This window comes from Anopheles funestus, chromosome 2RL (genome assembly GCF_943734845.2).
Source record: "Anopheles funestus chromosome 2RL, idAnoFuneDA-416_04, whole genome shotgun sequence".
In the NCBI taxonomy this organism is placed as follows: Eukaryota; Metazoa; Arthropoda; class Insecta; order Diptera; family Culicidae; genus Anopheles; species Anopheles funestus.
The window spans coordinates 14,868,048-14,884,407 of record NC_064598.1 but is presented as its reverse complement, the minus strand read 5'-3'; the positions used below and the strand labels follow the sequence as shown (position 1 = coordinate 14,884,407).

General features: G+C 43.5%; 2 protein-coding genes across 7 annotated transcripts; one reads left to right on the top strand and one right to left on the bottom strand.

Annotated features, from left to right (window-relative positions):
• Nucleotides 1–28: 28 nt before the first annotated feature.
• On the top strand, nucleotides 29–1,181 carry LOC125765160 (28S ribosomal protein S11, mitochondrial). Its single transcript, XM_049430066.1, has 3 exons — nucleotides 29–369; nucleotides 429–726; nucleotides 919–1,181. The coding sequence occupies exons 1-3, from the start codon at nucleotides 176–178 to the stop codon at nucleotides 1,024–1,026; spliced, it is 600 nt and encodes a 199-aa protein (XP_049286023.1). The 5' UTR covers nucleotides 29–175; the 3' UTR covers nucleotides 1,027–1,181.
• LOC125764940 (kelch-like ECH-associated protein 1B) lies at nucleotides 1,108–16,296 on the bottom strand. 6 transcript variants are annotated; one of them, XM_049429688.1, is made up of 7 exons: nucleotides 16,099–16,296; nucleotides 15,929–15,974; nucleotides 15,362–15,752; nucleotides 9,686–11,231; nucleotides 4,302–5,069; nucleotides 3,520–4,202; nucleotides 1,108–3,432 (listed from the first exon to the last, which is right to left on the bottom strand). In XM_049429688.1, exons 4-7 carry the CDS (start codon nucleotides 9,761–9,763, stop codon nucleotides 1,896–1,898), a joined length of 3,066 nt encoding a protein of 1,021 aa, XP_049285645.1. In that variant the 5' UTR covers nucleotides 9,764–11,231; nucleotides 15,362–15,752; nucleotides 15,929–15,974; nucleotides 16,099–16,296; the 3' UTR covers nucleotides 1,108–1,895. The 6 variants fall into 6 exon arrangements, with proteins under 6 accessions (XP_049285645.1, XP_049285643.1, XP_049285644.1 ...); XM_049429686.1 differs by lacking the exon at nucleotides 16,099–16,296 and having other exon boundaries at nucleotides 15,857–16,085; XM_049429687.1 differs by lacking the exon at nucleotides 16,099–16,296 and having other exon boundaries at nucleotides 15,929–16,085.
• Between the last annotated feature and the right edge of the window lie 64 nt (nucleotides 16,297–16,360).

The following is a 16,360-nucleotide window of genomic DNA, read 5'->3' as shown; positions in this document are numbered from 1 at the left end:
GAAAGCGAAACGTCACTTCGACACTACCACTACTGCAGGTGCAGTTTACGTATGGAGTTACAAAACAAGGAAAAACAGTGCCGAACAGTTGGAACACTGACCGGTGTTGCAAAACAATAGAGGGTGAAGAAAAACAAACTTTCCCGCACGTGGAACCCGCGCAAACTGCGAAGAAATGTCCCTCTTGAACCAGCTCAACATATTTTCCCGGATGGTGCGTCGGACGGCGTTCGGAAACATGAAATCATTTCACCAAACAGCAGCACTTTGCAAGGTGGAGGATCGTAAGGCAATGCTTGCTTCGTTGCCCAGCAAGGATGAGGGAACCATCGGTGAACGTTCGATTGATATAGATTCCATGATTGATAAGTAAGTTAAACCAATCACCGTTTAGGGACAAAACTTTACCATATCGTATGAAATTGCAGGAAGATTAACATTTTTCCCGATGCCAACACACCGACAGCACTGTTCAGTGGGGTGCCGTTTAACGAGATACCGATTTGCCATATTCGCGTGTCACCGAACAATACCATCATTTCGATTACGGATGCCAAGGGTGTACCGCAATTCATCCGATCGTGCGGTATCGAGGGTTTCAAAAATACGCGCAAAGGCACAAACATTGCGGCGCAGGCCACCGCCATCAGCATAAGTACCAGGGCGATAGAACGAGGCTACAAAACGGTTCGTGTGACGGTTCGCGGGCTCGGACCGGGACGAATGGTAAGAATTTAGTTTTATTTCTTTCTTTTGAGTTAAATTTTGTTGAAGCTGCATCGCGCAATGGTTTGCTATCGACAACCAGAATAATCCATAGTTTACTAATCAATTCTATATCGTGGATTTTTTTTAAATACATAATAACTCATCTTTCGCGCGATTACCACTACAACGTTTATTGTCTGTTCTCCTCAGTCTGCTATCAAAGGGCTCGAGATGGCTGGATTGAACATCGTTTCGATAACGGATACGACTCCCGTATCCTGGAATCCACCTCGACCCAGAAAGCAACGGAAGCTGTAACGATCTGCATCGTTGTATCGGGTAAATATCGTCATCATAATTTCCCCGTTGACATGAGAAGCACGGAGGACTAGCACGGACTGATCATGTGACGTTACGGTTGGGCTTTATGTTTATTAAAAAAAATAGTAATAAAATTAAAACTCTAGCAATAATTGCTCCATCCCACCGAGAGGCGGAAAAGTTACATCCAGAAACGTCCTGAGCCACTTTCTGTGATCCCTACACATGAATGTCAAACGCGAGATTAATCCGAAACGGGGTATTTTCCATTGTACCGGTCTTATACATAGTATAAGACAAACCGGAAAGGAATTGCCAAAGGACAAAACAAAAACGAAACATTTTCTTTTAAAATACCTAGCACTGCCGAGAGCTATACAGTTTTGGTTTTTTTGGTATCCCTCTCCTAATTGCGTTGCTAAGTAGAACATAAAACCAATATCCCTAAACAATTCCCAGAGCCTATGACTCTTTGATACGACACCTGGTCCGCTTAACGTGTCTCCTATATCTTGGCACATTTCTCGATCTCGGCGTCATCGTTTCCAGAGGAATGTCTTCGCACAGGCCGAAAGAAGGAAAGGAGAAAAGCTTAGCTTTCCTCCTTCTTCTCTCGCATATTGCATGCCCGTCCTATCTATCTACAAACCGCGCACTCGTCTGTGTAAGTGAGGTTTTTGGTACTCAGATTCATTCTAGATCGACAGCTAACAGTTCGGTTCTCGCCTTCCTTGGTATTTGGTCTAGTGGGGTTTGGCCACTTCTCTCCGTAGGAGAAACGGTTCGGAATACTTTTTCTCCTAAAGCAAGCGGGATGTTCGTCCGGAAGAAGGAATCTACCAGTGTGCAAGTGTGCATTACAAGTGTCATAATTTTGCGTTCGGTGATCGTAGCTGGTGTTGCACGCTTGATGCTGCGGGAGAAGAATTGCAACCGGCGGGATTAAATGAAATAGAGTCGCGGGAAGCATCACTGTTGACGGCATTCAAATCGTCCGCGGTGGATAATACGATCGCGGGTACCGTTGGCACTATATCATCGGTCGTGGTCGCACCAATGGATTCTTCGTGCAACGAAGAACCACCGGTGCTTGGTGGCAATGCAACCGAGCAGGAGGTAGGCGATACAATAGCGGACACGAAACAGGTTATGCGCTTTTTTAGACGTACCAATGGGCAATGATCATCACTCGTGGTACCACCAGCCGTAATAGGTGCTTTTCGTTTACTTTTGCATCCACCACCGCCGGTAGCATCCGAGCATGATGAGCCGCCCAATGATTTCCGGCTGGACGGTACGGGCGCTAACGTCAGTGTGTACCGAGCCGTCGCTGAAGACGACCGTTTGGCGCAGCCTGACGGTGACGGAACGCCACTATTGCGTTCCTTGCCGGAGCTTCGTTTTGTCCGGCGACAGGAAAGTATGCGACGTGTAAGACGCATCGAAGGTGGTAATATCTCCGTGCGCATGGGATGTTCCATGATTGCTAGCGATGACATACTCTCCCGTACGTGTGCCATTTCGGGTGGTGGAGCGCACTCCAAAGGCACATTAATGATGCCAGCCTCGCTTACATCTTTATCACATTCCTCTTGACTAGAGTCAGTTTCCATGGCAAACGGTTCACCGCCGTCGGTTTCTTCCAGCACGTCATCTCGCTCACCCGTAGCCAGTCGGCTGTCCGATGTACCTTCTGCAACACCATTATCAGTGGGGCGTGAAGAAGACCCGGACCCTGAACCCGGTGCCGATCCGGAAGATGGTGCAGGCGGTGGTGGTGGTGCTGCCGAAGATGATGGTGGATGATGCTGATCCGTCGCACCATCCGAGTCACGGCGCTTTTCCTCACCAGTGCACAGGTTTAAACCTTCCATGTAGCTCGAGATGCAGGACGGTGTGTAGATGACGGCGGATGCATGACCACTGCGACCGGACGTGAGTGGAGTGCCCTCGTCCCAGACGTCCCGCACCGGGTCGTACACTTCGACGATGGTAAGAAAGTCCTGCCCATCGTATCCGCCGATCGCATAAAGCCTCCCGTCGAGCACGGTCAGCGAGAGAGCACTGCGAGCGATGCGGACCGGGGCGACCATATCCCAGCACTGCTGCTCCGTATCGTAACGCTCGACCGAAGCCAGCTGCCGTGTACCGTCGAACCCGCCAACTACGTAAATGTACTGATGTAGTGCAGCTACACCGGCACCACTGCGTCCGTACCGCATCGGGGGTACCAACGTCCAGGCATTGTTCTCCGGATGGTAACGTTCGACCGAGGCTAGACGCGTTTTCCCATCGAAACCACCAATGGCGTACAGCAATCGATTGACGACCGCTACACCCACTCCAAGTCGCTTCGATTGCATCGGTTGCACCAGTGTCCATCGGTCCGTTTCCGGATCGTAGCTGAGGGAGAGAAGAGACGATACAATTGCCATAAGTATTTGACGTACAGTGAGAACTCGTTGGCGGAACAAACAAATAAAAACATACTATTCGACGGTATTGTGATAGTCAGATCCGGACGAACCACCGACCGCGTACAGTAGCTCATCCATTACGGCGACACCGACCCGATTGCGGGGAACCGACATCGGTGAACACGGACGCCATCTTTCCGTGACTGGATTGTACCGATCAACCCAGTCGGAATCGTACGACGAACCGGGCGAGTTGTTTCTACCACCGACCGCATAGAATGTGCCCTTAAGAAAGGCAGCCCCCAGCCCAGACCGTGGCACCGTTAGCTTCGGTAGCGTGAGCCACACCTTATCATCCACATTGTAGCCCTCGAGCATGTCGAGCGAATGCTTGTAATACCCTCCGGCAACAAAGATCATCCGTGTGGTGTTGGGCTTCCGTTCTCGTACTGCCGGCCGCTTGTGCAGCGTTAGGTCCTGAAAGATCTTGGCCAGATACTCGCGACAACCGGGTGCTCGGCGCAGTACGGCACAGTTTTTCATCTGCTCCTTCAGGAAGCTGGGTGTTAGCAGCTGGCAGCGCACAGCCGATAAGATGCTTTCCATCTTCGGATATCGGTTGTCCTCGTCGTATTTTACCCACTTCAGTACCGCATCGTACACGTCTCGTTCGCCTTGCACGTTCAGCTCATCCTTTCGGATCAGACATATCAGTTGCATCGCAGACAGTTGGAGAAATTCTTCCTCACGGCAGATCTGCAACGGAGTACAAGCAAGCGATCGATTAGTTATTAAGTTACCTCTCCCCGCTCTGTCTCTCTCTATATTCAAACACACACTAGAACGCATCCTTACTTGGGTAAAGTTACGCTCAATGAATTGGTTTGCCTTCTGGCGCAGCGACTCACAGCCATGTTGTTCGGCAAAGTTCGCGATACCGATCGCGTTGGTCGGATCCAGCTGGCGTTCGAGAAAGTCACAGCACGCATCTATCACATTCGGCACCTGAAACATGGTGGCGGCCGGTAGCAGCTGACATACGGTTAGCTCGGTCACCCGTATCTGCCCGGTGTACATGAAAAACAGGATGCGCGTCATGGCGGTTGGGCACACGCCTTGCAGCTTTACGCGTGCCATTTCACATTCCTTCAGCCCGCCGGTAAACATTGCCTTAAAGTATGGGCTGGCAGCGGACAGGACGACCTTGTGTGCGTGAAACGTTTCCTGCTCGACTTCGAGCGTCACATCCGTCAGCATGTGGTGCGATCGCATCATAAACATCATCTTCAGCACTTCGCGCGAATAGTTGGGCATGTAGAAGGCCATATCGCCCAGATCTTCCTTCGTAGTCGCACCACCAGCACCACCGCCACCACCCGCAGCATTTCCCACCCATTGGATGCTTGTTGTTGTGCTGCCGTTGCCGCCACCGATCGTTGCCTGGCCGCTGCCATCGCCCACCGCCGGATGTGACGTGCCGGGTCCTCCGCCACCACCGACCATGTTGCTGTTGCCGCCAATGCCCACGAGATGCGGTCCGCCGTTGCCGAAACAATCGGCATAACCAGCGGCCGTCGCTTCCATGCTGGGGGGCGGTATTCGGTACGGTGTCCAATCTGTAGGCTGCTTTAATAATGGTGAGACAAAAAAAAAGGAAACTAATTAGAGAATTGTTTGATGTTTTGCTACAGTGATAGGAAAATTAAGTACGCAGCTCATAGGATTTTAAATGTATGTTTTGAATTGAAGAACTATGTATTATAAAGCTATTTGTTTATAGAAAAAGTTATTATAATTGCTCGCGAAACTTTGAAACATTTCCTTTCTGTATTCGAATGTTGGTAGTGAATCTCACCAGACTGTCGGTAGGAAGGAGAATACAAGCAAGACAACAGTTGGTAAAATCCTTCTCAAAGTAAAGTAATATTCTCATTCTTATCGCCAAGAGATTGGCAAATTTAAAGAATTTTTTTATATTTTTTTTGAGCATTATTTGAGTAAAAAGAAACTTATTTCCACAAATTCGTATTAAAATACATTTTCCTTAATTTCCAATAAAAAAGCTAAGACTATAGCCTAAGGATATTTTCAAAATTTTTGAATTATTTTATTTTTATATTATTTTTTATTCTTTTTTTTTATTTAAAGCATTATTTGAATGAAAAGAAACTTATTTCCCCCAATTCGCATTAAAATAAAACAATTTAATTTTTTTTGCAAAATTTCCCAACAAAATCGTAAGGGGTTAGCCTTATGAAATTTTCGAGTTGAAATTTTTTTTTAAATTTTTTTCCGATTTTTTATTCTTTTTTTAATTTAAAGCACTATTTAAGTGAAAAGAAACTTATTGCAACAAATTCCCATCAAAATATATCACATTTAAAATTTTTGCTACATTGCTCAAAAATGAGGAAAATTTTACATTTTCTTAAACAGGGTAAGGAACTTGGTTCCTCGAATAACTTCTGGCACAGACATCTGAGGGCATGGCTGTCCAAGAAGAAAATGTAGCCATTGGTGCCATCTATCGACCACAGGTTAAAGATTGGCGATCTGTTGGATACCGACCGAGTTATAGGCAAAATTTGGAGCAAAAATGAGGAAAATTTTCATTTTTTTCGATTTTTTTTATTTATTTATTATTTTTCACTCTTTTTTTATTTCAAGCATTATTTGAGTGAAAAGAAACTCATTGCAACCCATTGGCATTAAAATAAAACAATTAAATTTTTTTTGCTAAATTTCCCAAAAAAATCGTAAGGGGTTAGCCTTATGAAATTTTCGAGTTGAAATTTTTTTTTAAATTTTTTTCTGATTTTTTATTCTTTTTTTAATTTAAAGCACTATTTAAGTGAAAAGAAACTTATTGCAACAAATTCCCATCAAAATATATCACATTTAAAATTTTTGCTACATTGCTCAAAAATGAGGAAAATTTTACATTATCTCAAACAGGGTAAGGAACTTGGTTCCTCGAATAACTTCTGGCACAGACATCTGAGGGCATGGCTGTCCAAGAAGAAAATGTAGCCATTGGTGCCATCTATCGACCACAGGTTAAAGATTGGCGATCCGTTGGATACCGACCGAGTTATAGGCAAAATTTGGAGCAAAATGAGGAAAATTTTACATTTTCTCAAACAGGGTAAGGAACTTGGTTCCTCGAATAACTTCTGGCACTGACATCTGAGGGCATGGCTGTCCAAGAAGAAAATGTAGCCATTGGTGCCATCTATCGACCACAGGTTAAAGATTGGCGATCTGTTGGATACCGACCGAGTTATAGGCAAAATTTGGAGCAAAAATGAGGAAAATTTTCATTTTTTTCGATTTTTTTTATTTATTTATTATTTTTCACTCTTTTTTTATTTCAAGCATTATTTGAGTGAAAAGAAACTCATTGCAACCCATTGGCATTAAAATAAAACAATTAAATTTTTTTTGCTAAATTTCCCAAAAAAATCGTAAGGGGTTAGCCTTATGAAATTTTCGAGTTGAAATTTTTTTTGAAATTTTTTTCTGATTTTTTATTCTTTTTTTAATTTAAAGCACTATTTAAGTGAAAAGAAACTTATTGCAACAAATTCCCATCAAAATATATCACATTTAAAATTTTTGCTACATTGCTCAAAAATGAGGAAAATTTTACATTTTCTCAAACAGGGTAAGGAACTTGGTTCCTCGAATAACTTCTGGCACAGACATCTGAGGGCATGGCTGTCCAAGAAGAAAATGTAGCCATTGGTGCCATCTATCGACCACAGGTTAAAGATTGGCGATCCGTTGGATACCGAACGAGTTATAGGCAAAACTTGGTGCAAAAATGAGGAAAATTTTAATTTTTTTCGATTTTTTTAATTTTTTTATTATTTTTCACTCTTTTTTTAATTTTAAGCATTATTTGAGTGAAAAGAAACTCATTGCAACCCATTGGCATTAAAATAAAACAATTTATTTTTTTTTGCAAAATTTCCCAAAAAAATCGTAAGGGGTAAGCCTTATGAAATTTTCGAGTTGAATTTTTTTTTAAATTTTTTTCTGATTTTTTATTCTTTTTTTAATTTAAAGCACTATTTAAGTGAAAAGAAACTTATTGCAGCAAATTCGCATTGAAATATATCACATTTATAAATTTTGCTAAATTGCTCAAAAATGAAGAAAATTTTACATTTTCTCAAACAGGGTATGGAACAGGGTATAGACCTTTTTTAACGGGTTTTTTAAGACTCCGAAATGAATCGCTAAACGACCTGACTTCTAATAACTACTCATTCACTCTGAGTTGACTCACTAAAAAGAGTTGTTATTCTCATCTCCAGTACAGACGAAGATAACTAATTGAAATCCTAGAGCAGGCATGGGCCGAACTTGATCCATAGCGTATGACGAACCTTGTGGAAAGGAGCATGCCAAAGCGCTTACAGCAGGCCAGTTTGAAAAACGTGTTTGACTCATACATATGTTTCCTAGGGCCAATGAGGTAGATTTAAAAAGTTATTAGGTGGACCCTTTATTATGCCGGTTACTGTATGTACACTGCGCACAATGTGCAGAAAGCGCTAAGTGGACACTCATAGACAAGAAAGTAAAACCAAAAATCCCCATTCAAAATCGTATGACTAAATCAATCGCACAAAAGACAAAAAGAGTTATATTTTTTTGTGGAAAAAAAATCCCCAATCTGCAGATTCAGCCAAAACAAAAAGAGAAGAGAAACAGGCGCACACCATATACCCCGGGTTATTTTATGTTATCAGTAAACTTGCTGCCGCCGGTGGATGATACCGGATTTCGTGGAACAGACCGTCAGGCAAACAGACACGGTCGTGACCGAATTCCGGGTGGGGCAGAAGGCAGAAGGTGATACACAAAATAACGCTGCGTCATGCGTGACGCGATGAGGACGCGCGCGTGCATCTGTGTGCGCGCACGTACGCATTGTTCGTTTTTTTTTCCTTTCCGCATCCGACCACACTGTCTGTATTTGCGTTACATTCTTCACCCCATAACGTCCAGCATTGCAGAGGTAGTTATGCTTTCCTGTCTAATCTTTAGCGTAATAAAATTGCTCGCGAAAGTTTCATTGAAATCTTGATTAAAGTTTACAAACGTTTCAACTTCCTTCACACACAAGTGGAAACAAATTCCAGAAGACGACAGGGGCAATAAGGCATTTCCCATCCACAGCGCTGAGGCCAACACTATTGAGGGAGAGAACCGGCCTTGAACCATGAGGACGATCAGACGGAGTGCAAAATTGCTGATAGGAACCAACCTTTCGCAAGTGCGTACAACACATCCCCTTTCTCCTTCTCTCTTTATCTCTTTCTATCTCTCTCCCACGGTCCAGTACATCCCATCGGGCAAGTAACCACCAAGGACGGTCCCGGAAAGGGTTATCACTCATCCGATCGTCTGAGTAATCAACAGAAACCAATCGATCGCCATATGCGATGATCAGCATGATAATGGACAAGAAGCAATACACTTCCTTCCCTCTCTCCTTCCTTCTCTTTCTCCTCTGCTTGCTAAAAGCATTAACTTGTGGCCAACATTTGTCTTCCCTTATCGCTTATCGCCTCGGAACGACCTCTCCCGCGACTTAGCCTTGTTACACACCGCACACGATCGCCTTTTTCCATCGCCTTTCCAATTGTTGCGAAAAATGTCGCACAAACTTGTGAGTGCGAGCGACGCAATATCGTTAATGTGTACCGCGTTGTGTGTTTTTTTTTATTACGGTTTTGTTTATTGTTTTATACACGGTGTAATGACGGCGCAAACTTGTACTCGCGCGACCACTAATGAGCGACAAACTTCCAGTTGATGATAACACGCAATCAGGCAGACGCTTTTTTCTGGTTCTCTCCACCGTTTTCGTGCTTTCGATAAATTGCTCGCGTGGGTGTACATTACGAATTGAGAACATTTGGAGGGTAGCTAAACGATTTTATTTATCTTAAAACTAGTAAAAACCCTTTACTACTTCGTCATGCATATGGTGGATAGCTTAGTCCATTACATCTTTATTCTATTCAATTCTATTTTTTTACGTTTTATTTTACATAATTTTTAAACATTTTATGTTTTTTTTTATTTGTTGATTTATGTATTCATATATTCAATCATTATCATTACACATTCTTGTACTTTTATAAACTTATATCCGAATAAAGTCGCTTGGAAAAAAAACAATAAATTAGCAATAAAAAAAGAAAAGCACGGCATCATTCACTCACCGGCCAAAGCCATTGGTCTGTGGACATCGGCGAGGAAACTCTACCGAAGGAGTTATTCGCAGGACGTTCGCAACACATTTAGTACACCAATACGGCAAACTGTAATCGAATTAAACTATGCAACTAGTCGAATTGTGTTAAAACACGTGTAATTTCTTGCGTTTTTTTCCTTTCACAAACGCACGCACTCACACACACACACCCACACCTGGACTTTTTAGTCAAACCATGTAAATAACGTGTACGTGCTGGGCCAAGCGGTGTATCTAACTGAAACCATTAGGTCCATCCATTTGTTACGATAACCATAAGTTTTCGGGCCACATACGTATCAGCATCGTCACGGTCGGGCCATTTTCAACGGTTCCTTTTTTATCGCCAGTCGCAAGATATGGGCCCGCGGTTGCGACAACAGGGCGCGTTGAGTTTTGATAAAGATTTTTGCTCTATCGCGATTACGACGGAGAAATTAAATTAGTAGCATCATCGTTACAGTGGGATTTTTGTTTTGGTGCGTGCATCTATCACGATCCCCTTGGACACCCGTCATATATCCCGCTATCGGGCTACGAATGATAACGATCGGCGTAACGATAAGGGTTGCGGATGAGTTTCGATAATTCGTGCCAAGGCAATCGGTGTGCAATGAGAAGAAAGTCAAAAGAGCACCGATACAATCGTCAATTGTTTATTGATCGATTTATCTCACGAGAGCTTCATGTTCGACGAACTTCACACAGCACGAAACGCAATACTAAAACGAAAAAAGAGGCAAGCAATCATTTTAGCAATTATCATCGTACAATATCCTGCCATACAATATCAACACTATCTGTTGCTTTCGGGTTCGATTCGAATTTTCTTCGCTCTTGGAACAAATCATCCAGCCTACGCTGGGCGACAATAAAATTGGCAACGATCCAATCGCGTTGTACTGATGTTCAAATTTGCTTTTGAACGCCTGGGATCTACGGAAGAATGCGATGTTGGTAATAACGTCATATAATCACATTTTAGCACATCATCACGGCTTGTAGTTCAAGGCAATGGATATCTGCGGTTGGCAGTACTTTGCCAAGTAAGTTGACAGATGAAAGCAACTCTTTGGCACTTTCATCTTGCATTTTCGTCGAAAATGATCCCATTCCATGCTAATCTTGCTGAAATATTGAAGAAAAGAAAGATTAAAAGTGGGCTTAAGTAAGCTAAGTTATATACGGCTTTACTTTGTAGAATCTTCTCTTCCATCCTGAGCAAGTAGTATGTCGTTCACCCTCAACCCCTCTTATATTACAATCTAACTTCACATAATCGGTCTTGGTTGTCTTTCTATCGTCTCGATTTTCTTTTTTCCCGCCCTCTTTGCCAGTGCAGGAACGCAACATTCGGACGCCATGATCGGACAGTATGCTCTGTCTTCTGTGTGAATAGACGGATGGTGTAATAATTTCTCGATAATCTTCCTGAGTGTGCTAAAAATAACGGATGGGCGAAGGACCGTTCGCTTCGCTAAGATTGCTCAACAGCATCTCGGCGATGGACGTCACTGAGCAGTGATGTGGTTTGGGGAAGAATAAAAAACAAAACAAAAATAGAGAGAAATTTTGTTGTGTTAGAAAAAATAATGGTAGACTTATCTTGCTACTAAAAATATATATATATTCAGCACTAATACTTATCGCCGTGGATCATCTTGGAGCATCTTAATAGCCGACGATCTTTAGCTTCCGCATTCGATCTTATACATCGAAGATCGTCGATCGCATTTGAGGGAGATTGAGGGTGTGTATGTTTTTTTAAAAAATAGATTAGGGTTTCAGAAATAATCAGGCAATAAACTTTATGTGATAAATTTCAGTAAGTGTCTCAAAAGAAAAGTATAATCTTCACATACAAAAGCCTTTGAACGCATTTCATCTCAAGTATTGCCTGTAGAGACGGAGTTGCAATCCATCTGCGTAACATGAAGTTTAGTATAGGCATGGGCGTATTGAATCAGAACTTTCGATTCGTTCCAATCTTTATGCTGAGTGAACGAGATCCGCACAATAGAATTTATGAATGACGATTCTTCTGCACGCCAACCGTACGGCGACAGTTCGGTGTGAGGATGATTCAGTTTGGCGACTACACATACGAATGCTCTTTACACGTACTGAAACTGCCAGTAATCCGTACACGTACTGAAACCGCCATCACATTACTGATGGGAACTCTGACTCCGACGTATAAAAACCAGAGTATACTCCGAAGTAATTGCTCTGGATTAATCCGGATTTAACTCCGGAGTAACTCAGGAGCAATTACTCCGGATTATCCGAAGATTACTCCGGAGTAATTATTTCGAAGTTACTCCAAAGTTACTCCGGAATGTCTCGGAGTCGAATTACTCCGACTTCGGGAAAATTGAATCCGTACACGTACTGAAACCGCCATCACATTAGTGATGGGAACTCTGGAGTGGATTCTTGAATCTACTCTGACTCCGACGTATAAAAATCAGAGTATACTCCGAAGTAATTGCTCCGGATTAATCCGGATTTAACTCCGGAGTAACTCAGGAGCAATTACTCCGGATTACTCCGGATTACTCCGGAGTAACTCCGAAGATTACTCCGGAGTAAATATTCCGAAGTTAGTCCAAAGTTACTCCGGAATGTATCGGAGTCGAATTACTCCGACTCTGGGAAAATTGAAGATTTACCTATTACTACTTCACATGTGTAGTCAAAAAACTGAATGATCAACACCGCCTCACGGACGACGTGTGGAAGAACTGCCGTACGAGTTCAGTTCACAACACTGAACGAACTAGACCGCACTCAATCCTTTAAAAGAATCGTTTGTCCCATGTCTTGTTGTTGAAGACTAAATAAACTTTAGCCATGATAAATAAGTTAAGTAGAGAACAGGAACTGTTCACAGTAGACATCATATGGAGGAAATCTTAAACTATTTGTTTTTAAAATTTGCAATAAATAATTCCTCACACCATTAAGGATTGTGCTTGTCACGGAGTTGTAATGAACCACCTTCTAACAAAGCACGGTTAACTTACAGCATTAACGTAAAAAACCGTTCAACACGTGATGATTAGGTTGGCACATTTTGGCGGGCATTTGTACAAAGCGCCATCGCAAACTGCCCATGGTCACCAGAAAGATGATTGCGTATGCAAACAAGATTCGTACAGCGATGATCGCCGTCCCATTTCCGTCATCTTTACTCGCTCACGGTCAGTGATCGGTTAGAAGTCGTCGCGAGGCTTTTTTTGTGGGGTGGCGGGAGTTCTTGGTCTTAACTTCTTGCGCGAGATGCTGTCGTCATTATGCGTAATCGTCGATTCCATCAACGCGTGATTTCTTACGCTAACCAAGCAAATTGGGGGTGTGTTTGCTAGGAAATGTATATGGGTTTATCTTGTTTGTTTCTTCTTCTCTACTTCATTGCGATTCTATGTTTAGGAATGTTCCTGTCCACCTTTGGCTAATTGAAGATGGGAAAGATAGAGTTAAAGAAAACTTTTAAACTTTTGTCAAGGAACTCCCCTCCCTCCTCCCTTTTTATCGGTGGGACCGTGAATATGTATGGCTTTTAACAAGCAATATGTTCAAACCACGCACACAATCATCGAGACCGGCACGATCGTTATTAGACGTGGGGTCCGGTCGGGTAGATCGCGCAAGCTGGCGGTGAAGCGACGTTGGGTGTCTCTTTGCTGCCGGTTTCTGCCGAATCATGCTGACAACAGACAACAGCGGCACGAGCAACAGGCAACGGTGCCCGGCTGCAGCGCAGCGTGTGCATGTTTACGGGCGCACCATCATACCGCACACGCAACCCGCACGCTTGCGTCGTTCATCGTTCAACATGGTGCGGCTCACTCGGCCTACCCCTCGGCGTGTGTTGATACTTATCGCAACACACAGCCGATTGCGCAAAAATTGTACCTTCACCATCAAACCCGCGCTTTGCTTGTGCTTTGTCTACATTGTAGAACTTAGCCGGGATTTTCTTGCTTCTCTTCTGCTGATCTTTCAAGCAACGGTTGGCCAAGATTGTGAGTGGGTGTGCACATTCTTTCGCACGACGTCGATGGTTTCGATCAATAGTGAAGCTTCTGGACGGATCGTGGATCGAGTTTTGATCAAACAATCGTAGCAACCGAGAGCGATAACCCAACAGCAGACGAAAGCAGCAGCAACGCAACAGTAGGCCATGGATCGAAGTAGCACGTGCAAATAAACTGTTCTAGAAAGAGAAAGTTTTCTTCTCCGACGAGTCCCCGGGGTGGTATCAGCGCGGAATGTAAAATTGGTTACTTTGATTTTTTTTTATTTGCTTTCTGACCATTTCTAATCAGTTTGTTTAGTGATAAGATAAGGTACGGTGCGGTAGAAAGACCATACCTTACCATTGGAGTACTTTGGTCTCGGGTTGATAAATTGCAATTATCCATCGATAGAAGGTTTTAAAAGGAGAAATTGATCAAGACCACAAAAAGGGGATCTGAAAAATAATTAGATCGGATTGAATGAAATAAAATATTTGCAGAGCGATGATTAAGTATTACAGATCACAGTCACACGGATGATTCTTTGAGAAAAATAATTACCCGATATTTTTATAATTAGTATAGTGTGATCATACTCTATCGCATTGCACCATCATCACATAGCGCACGTGGTACAGAAAGACAGTCTGCGCACGCACAACAACAAACACGTGCCACCGGGACAACCCCTCCGCCTCCCGCCACCACCCCATTCTCCTGGGTTGCTTTTGTTGCGATACTTGTCTGCATGATACTTGTCGCAAGAACAGTAACCGTTCGAAAAAGAAGCAGAACAACAATAATATCAACAACAGTACCAACACACACTAGTCCGACCTAATCGTGCTGATTCATTGCTCAACTACGTAAAGCCCGTATGGTGAGTCGCTCGTGTAAAGTTGGGTAGCAAACAACGTTCTACGGCGGGTGATGATGCTTCTCGTTGTCGAGGCGAACAACAGCATCGCGAGTGAAGCTTATGATTTTCACACAATACGCAAGAGCAGGCACGAATAAAAAGGGAATAAATCGAGCCGACAATGAACCGCACAGTACGTATTTGTTGTTTGTCACCGTGCGCTACGGTGACTATCCAGAGATCAAATTGTATTGCTACGATTAGGGGTTAGGTGTGGTGTGAATGAGACTATCAACACCACCTCCCCCCAGCATGCACACGTACATGTTATCACACCGAACACAACGCGCACAGTTTTTGTTTTTGGATTTGGCACATGCAAAAATGACATCGAAGTAGTGCGAAACAACGTTGTTTCGCGCCTTGAGTAGCATGACAGTACGCAAATCATTCTCGAACCAACACGCAATGTTTGCTGGAGCGACCTACTGCGGATGGTGCGTATCAATTGCCGTTTGCGCGATCAACGGAGAAACTTTGCTGGCGTTTGCCGAGCAAGTGGAAAATAACAGTACCAGCCACATATTGGCATTAATTTCCGCCTTTACATAACACTCGCGCAGAAACGTGGAGCTGGCTTTACATGTGTTCTTCAAACGGTGACTTTGGATACGATGGTGTGTATGAAGATACAGCCAATACTTTACTTTGCACACTTAAGAAAGGTGTAGCGATGCGCAGCGAAAACTTTTAAACTACTTACTACTGATTAGATGCGTACAGCTTGAGAATTTCCCGAAGGACACTGGGTTATGTGTTGCGTTCCGTTCGCAAACAACGGATGTTTCTTATCGCCTTCGAATGCTCCTTAACGTCGGAATGTCCTGAGCTGCTCCCCTTGCTCCACGCACACCCACACTCACACACACACACAACCAGGCGCACAGAGAGCACAATCACACACAATTGGCAGGGAAATACACGAGTGAAATATCACACCAACCCACAAACAGCTATGCACAATCGATTCTCGTCACCCGTTTCACTCGTTTCACCTATTGACCATCACTTATTCCTTTGCTTCGTATGCTGACGACTTGACAGCTAGCTACAATCACTTCACAACATTTTTTGCATCCCCGAAAAGGCTCCCACTGTGGAAAAAGAAACACAACACAGCATAACACAATGTTCTTGGCACGGTGGGCTGTAACGGTAGCCCTAAAACAATGGGAAGGGAAACTCCACACACACGCACATGCACGAGAGCTGTGGGCACACAGGGCGGGTAGTTATTTACAGCCCCACTTTGCGTTCGCGCAACGATTACACTTCAACTCAGGATAGAATTTGGATCTCGTGAAACAGCCGTGCAGCTAGACAGCAACAGAAAAGAATAATGAATAATAACAGTGACAGTTCTATGTTCACACGCACACATGTGCAGCTTCCATTTGGCCATGCAGGTGTGTGTACGAGGCTGGAGTAATGCAGACGTACAGGGTTGAAATAAGGATGACAGCACCGAAGCATAACTTTTCTTTATTTATGCTATGTTTTTCTTGAAGAGCACGTTTTTTCTAAACCCGAACCGCGACAAAACATATGACTCTTGAACGCATTATTCGCGTAAATCAGGAAATGGCTGTAAACAGTCCCACATATGTTATTAGAGCCCCTGCAATAACGACTGTTCTTCAATCAAGCGAAAAATACCCTCCGAACTGTCACTATCAAAAACGGGATGACAGCTGGGCAAGTT